The sequence below is a fragment of the Caenorhabditis briggsae genome (assembly GCF_000004555.2).
Source record: "Caenorhabditis briggsae complete genome, chrIV, whole genome shotgun sequence".
Taxonomy (NCBI): Eukaryota; Metazoa; Nematoda; class Chromadorea; order Rhabditida; family Rhabditidae; genus Caenorhabditis; species Caenorhabditis briggsae.
This window is the reverse complement of record NC_013487.2, coordinates 14,161,690-14,167,594: the sequence shown is the minus strand read 5'-3', so window position 1 is coordinate 14,167,594 and position 5,905 is coordinate 14,161,690. Positions and strand designations below refer to the sequence as shown.

Below are 5,905 nucleotides of genomic sequence, written 5' to 3'. Positions count from 1 at the left end.
GTAGTTTTTGAGATATGAGCCTTTAAATTTTGAGGAACACCGAGAAGCAGGGTCACCAACTTTAAAGGCGCATAACTCAAAAACTGAAAAGCTGGACAAAAAGTTTAAATGGCAAAATTGTTACGCTGAAAGATTCCTACATTTTTGTACTTTTCAAATTTTCCTAGCTACCATAGATTTCGAGATGTGCGTCTTTAAACTCAACGCATTTGTTCCAACTACTGTAGCCAACTTTAAAGGCTCATAGCTCCAAAAAAAAGTACTCACAAGTTTTTCACGAAGTGCCTCGATATTTTTACTAGTCATTGGCATCATATCCGATGATAATCTTGGCGCTTTCACAATTCCATACAACGATGGCGCAGGGGCTCTGCAAAATCGGGTTTTCAGGAGTCCAGTGGAGCGCGATTGCCACAATTTTACTTCTAAACGCCTCTGAACAAGGCTAATACGCTCTACTGCACATGTTGACAATTTTTCCCATTGTCTGGGAACAATGACAACCTGAAAGCGAGATAACCCAGAGTCTCCCGATTTTCCCCATAAAATCCCTCTGGATTATTCGCTTTAATCGGGTCATGTTCATTCCCCTTCTTATCTCTCTTCGTTCTCTAATTACAAGTACATTGTTTCACTCAAATAATATTAATATTATTTGAATACGCGCCAACGACCGCGTCGCAGCGGCCGCGCCGCGCCACTCGGCACTGGCGTCCGCCGCCCGTCGTTACTCAGTCTTCGCTGCGGCGAAGCGAGTGTTCGTATCTCACCAAGAGCTGACCGCTATGCGGTCCCGTTTAACCTTTTTTAGCCTTTCAGCTAGTTTTCTACGTTTGGCATCGTTTTGGTTTGTTAGCACCAGTTTTAGAAGGCAGCAAGGTTTCCTCCGGTAGCTCCCAGGAGGTTTTAGCCCTACACCTTCACTTCTTTTTTGTTCTTGCTTTCTTTTCCCAATTCCGTTGTCTTTGCCGTTTATTCAAATCCCTTTCCGTTAATAAATTTGGATTTGAATACTTTGTGTACTGTTATTTCCTTTGCACCGCTTATCTTACACATTTGGGGGGAATTGGGGGTCATTTCAGGTTGCTGACACTCTCGGGTTAGGACGTAGGATCGGTCTCGACTGAGTGAGGATCCGCTGTCAACAGCACATGTTCCTAAAAATTCTCAGTGGAGCGCACTTACTGTGAGTCCTCTTGTTCCTCTCCGCCAATTTTACTCCCATTTGCTGATAATTGAGACACTCCGCCAGCCATTTGGCCTTGAGAAGCGGTCGATTCCATTTTTTAGGTGAAAAAATCGATAATCGATCGATTTTTTAGTTCGGAAAGTGCAGAAATCGCAGTTTTTGTTGGCTGGGAAGCCAGCCAACAGTTTTAGCCACGCAAATTGCTCTAAATAGGTGGAAAAAATGTGGATAACTGACAAGAACAGCTGGCTGGGCAATCAATTATCGATTTTCTGGCGAATCAAAAGAGTCGACAAATGTTCTGGTTTCTTCTCGTCAACGCCGTCTCGCTGTCAACGATTCTGTATCAATGCGCAACGGCGAAACGCCCGAATCAGCAGAGGAAAAAGTCGCAAAAGGTTGTTTTAAAGGCGCATAGCTCGAAAACTAGAGAAGCTAGACAAATTTGGTCAATTGTGAAAATGTTTGTCTTGAATTGCTATACATTTTTGTATTTTTTGATTTTTTCTAACTATCGTAGTTTTTGAGACATGCGCCTTTAAACTTTTGGGGACGCAGAGAAGCTAGCGCGATGGGGTTTATTAACTTTAAAGGCGCATAGCTCGAAAACTAGAGAAGCTAGCAAAGTTTGGTCAATTGTAAAAATGTTTGTCTTAAATTTCTACACATATTTGTTTTTTTCAAAATTCTCTAGCTATCGTAGTTTTTGAGATATGCGCCTTTAAAATATACGTGTTCGTTTCGGCAGCGGTGCAAGCTTTAAAGGCGCTTAGCTCAAAAACTAGAAAAGCTAGAACAATTTTGTCAACTAGAAAACTGTAGGAAGTTTTATGCTTAACATTATTTCATTTAAAACGTTTCCCTAGCTTTCCTAGTTTTTGAGATACATCTCTTTTTTTAGTCCACCAAATCTCGCAAATCGTCCAAATCGAGTCGCAGTGGAAAATCGAGCAAATCCACCAAATCCACTAGTAGATCCGGAAAATCCAGTCGTAGTGGAAAATCAAAATCGTCAAAATCCAGAAAATCTGGAAAATCCTACAAGCTGAAGAAGAATCCAAAAGGGAACAGTGATGTGAGTTAATTTTTTTTTTTTGAAAAAAAAATTAGAAAAGTTTCAAAAAGTTTTTTTTTTTCGAAATTCCTAAAAACAGCAAAAACATGCAATCGAGCATCACTGAGGAAAAAGGTTTGCAGTTCGAATTTCGGCTTTTTTTCATTCTTGAACAAAATTCATTGATAAAATATTCTAATTTGAGAACGTTCGAAACAGTGAAAAATTCCAAAAAATTCAAAATTACAGAAGAAGGTTCATGCCGCAATTCTGGCTGACCAGAAGGCCGCTCAAGACGCCATCAATCCAACTCTCAACGAAATTGCATCTGATAAGCAGATTCTGGCAAAAAATGACGATAGAAGTCATAAGGTAACCTTTGAAACGTACAGTAACACTCTATTCTCACTTTCAGCGCAATTATCTCAGCTACTGTAAGAGCCCAATTTTTGATATTTCTCATAGGAACCGAGATAATTAAGCTCAATAATGACGGTGTTTGAGTACTTATAAAAAAAGATGCTACCTTTACACTGCCAAGGGGGGCCCGCGCTTCCATCTTTGACCTAATTTTTCTCGGTTACTGTAAGAGATATCGAAAATTTGTCAACTGATAAAATGTTTACCATAACATCACCTACATTTTATTAGTTGGAAGATTTTTGATATCTCTTATATTAGGTTGGCGGGAAAGTCTTTGTCACTCTGTTTGTTTAATCACTGTTCTCGTATATGGAGGCTGTGTATGATATCGACTCTAGTGAATAACAAGGTGATAAGAACCTTCCATATAAACAAGTCCCCATTTCCTTCCCTGCTCCTCGTCTGTAATTGAAACGATATGTTTGTTCCCACTGCTATTCACATCAGACATGTTTTGATTTACCTCTTCCTATCTCACACCACGATGAAGGATTCGGAAACTTTCTTGAAGAATGTGTACAACACACATGCCCCTCACTACAATACTATTCGCAATTGGTTCCATCGTTTCGAAAAAGATGACTTCTCGCTCGATGAAAAGGATCGCTCTGGGAGACCCGTGAGTTGGATTTGGACAAGCTGAAGCACGCATTGCAATCGGATCCATTTCAATCTAGCCGTGAACTAGCTGTCACATTCGGAGTTCACCATAGCACAGTCCTTGAAGGTTTGAAGTCTCTTGGAATGAGAAAACTTTTTGGTCGATTCATACGTCATCACCTGACTCAAGCCAACCTTGACCGCCGAGTCGACGATTCGATTACTCTTCTCACTCTCCACGCGGGCGATCGATGGCTGGACCGGCTAATAACCGGAGATGAGAAGTGGGTCTTCTACGATAATCACCACAGGAAATCCCAGTGGGTTGGAGAAGGAGAGAGCCCACAGGATGTCCCCAAACCCGACCTTCATCCGAAAAAAGTTATGCTCTCTGTGTGGTGGGGAGTGGACGGCCCCATCTACTGGGAACTTCTGCCCGAGGGCAAAACAATAACTGGAGACCTCTACACTACTCAACTACGAAACCTCAAGAAAGCAGTCGACCGTTCGGCCCTGAAAGACAAGAAAGTGTACTATCAACATGATAACGCTCGCCCACATGTTTCGAAACAAGTGAAGCAGGAGCTGATGGGATATGGATGGAATGTTCTCCCTCACCCCCCGTATTCTCCTGATCTTGCTCCTTCCGACTATTGGTTATTTGGCGATATGACACGTGCCTTCGAAGGAAGAAGCTTCAATTCCCGTGGAGCGGTCGAAGCGGCACTCAAACAATACTTTGCCTCACGCCCGGCTGGATTCTACCGCAATGGAATCCATAAATTGAGGGAACGTTGGAGACATGTTGTTAATAATGATGGACAATATAATTAATTATTCGGTTATTTTTTCTTTGAGAAATAAACTATTGAAAAAGTGACAAAGACTTTCCCGCCAACCTAATAGGAACTATGATAATCGAGCTTGAAGCGCAAGACTTCCACTCAAAGCATAGACAGTAATCTAGAACCTCCATAACTTTCTTCAAACTCAAAAATTTTCAGAGATTTAAAGAGAAAAATGTGAAACTCATCAAGCTCTACGAAATGATATAAAATGTTTTAAATAATTTTCCAGATCTCTTACGCCAATGTTCGTGTAATCCCCCACGAGATGAGCTTCCCACAAATTGGAGGTTTGAAGCATATTCGTGTCAATAATTCATCAGGAAAACGGATTGCTTATATGGTCAAATGCTCGGATAATATGCTATTCAGTATCAATCCAGTTTTTGGAATCATTGAAACTGACCGAGATGCGCAGATTAATATTTTGAGAGAGAATGGAGAGGCTAAGAATGATAAGCTGGTTATCATCACGGCAGCGGTAAGTTTGAACAGAATTATCTGGATTCCTGTGAAAGGTATCGAAAACTTGTCAACTGATAAAATGTTTGTCATAGTGTCACCAATATTTAATCAGTTGACAGCTCTTTGATATCTTTCAAAGAAACCCAGATAATTAGGCTTGAAAGAATTTTTGGGCCTATCAAAGCAGTTATCACAACCTTCAAAAACATTTTAAAGGTGGGGGGACATGAAAAAAATAATGTCCTTGAAATTCCGTTCAAAGATGCCCCTCGAGGAGTTGAACTTGTGAGGGCGAGGATTGAGGGTGCGGCGCCGCTACCGACTGAGCCACGCGGGCAAAGAGAAAGCGGACGCCCGATTGCATACATAAAGGCGAGGACGACAGCTGTACGCAGAGTGACATTAAGCGTTGTACACCGTGACGGTAGAATGCATATTCTAGCTACAAAAAAACTACGAAAAATCTCCTGTTCCCCCACCTTTAATGGAACCGTAATACTTTTTTGCAGCACTCTGACAAGAGCAAGACTGCTGAACAGACATTTTCGGATCTCCATCATAACAACTCCCACAACTACAACATCAATGTGGTTCCACTTTTGACTCAATGAACTTCTTATGATTTAATGAAGATGTGAATTATTTCATTTATAGTGATTTCTAAGCTTTGATACTTGTTATAGTTATTCTTATTGCTTCATTTAAAATGCTTGATCATTATAAAAATGGTTCAATTGTTAAATGTAGCACACATATGGGTTTCAGTTCTGAATATTTCCTGTATTATTGTCACTAGTTCTGGTGTGGAAGAAATGCTAAACTGAAACTTTTTGGAAATTTCAAATTTTCATGAAACAGTAAAATTTTTTATAAAGAACCGGTCAATAAGATATACAAAAACGGATTTTTCAGTTGAATTTGACCATTTTCAGGAATCTGGAGCTCGGCTGTTAAGTTTCCGATCACTTTCAAATGTTTGGAGGCTATAAAACAGACTTATCGTAAAAACTCTATTACACAGCCATGGCACTCTATTGTTCGAAGGTGGTCTGAGGCGGCACTGTATTAGGGGCTGGCACTTTATTGTTCGGCGCTAATTACCTACTGAAACTCAACACAAATACTGCCCGGAGTTTCTCTCAATTCTATTAATTAATAAGAAAAACTTTGTGATCCCTCATTGAATCACTACCGTTTCGACTTTTAAAAAATTCTCCAGTACTTTCTTTGTCTCCGGGCTGTCCGAGAATTTTTTGTAAAAAATCAGAAATTCTTGAACTTTTACCCACAACGACTTGTCTCCGGCTTGGCCCAAACATCTCCGGCTTC

General features: G+C 40.5%; 1 protein-coding gene across 1 annotated transcript; it reads left to right on the top strand.

The window, feature by feature from the left end:
• Positions 1-1,151: 1,151 nt before the first annotated feature.
• Positions 1,152-5,187, top strand: CBG26498 (the record flags this gene model as incomplete). Its single annotated transcript, XM_045236169.1, has 5 exons — positions 1,152-1,186; positions 2,213-2,264; positions 2,493-2,615; positions 4,344-4,592; positions 5,086-5,187. The coding sequence occupies 5 exons, from the start codon at positions 1,152-1,154 to the stop codon at positions 5,185-5,187; spliced, it is 561 nt and encodes a 186-aa protein (XP_045098213.1).
• Between the last annotated feature and the right edge of the window lie 718 nt (positions 5,188-5,905).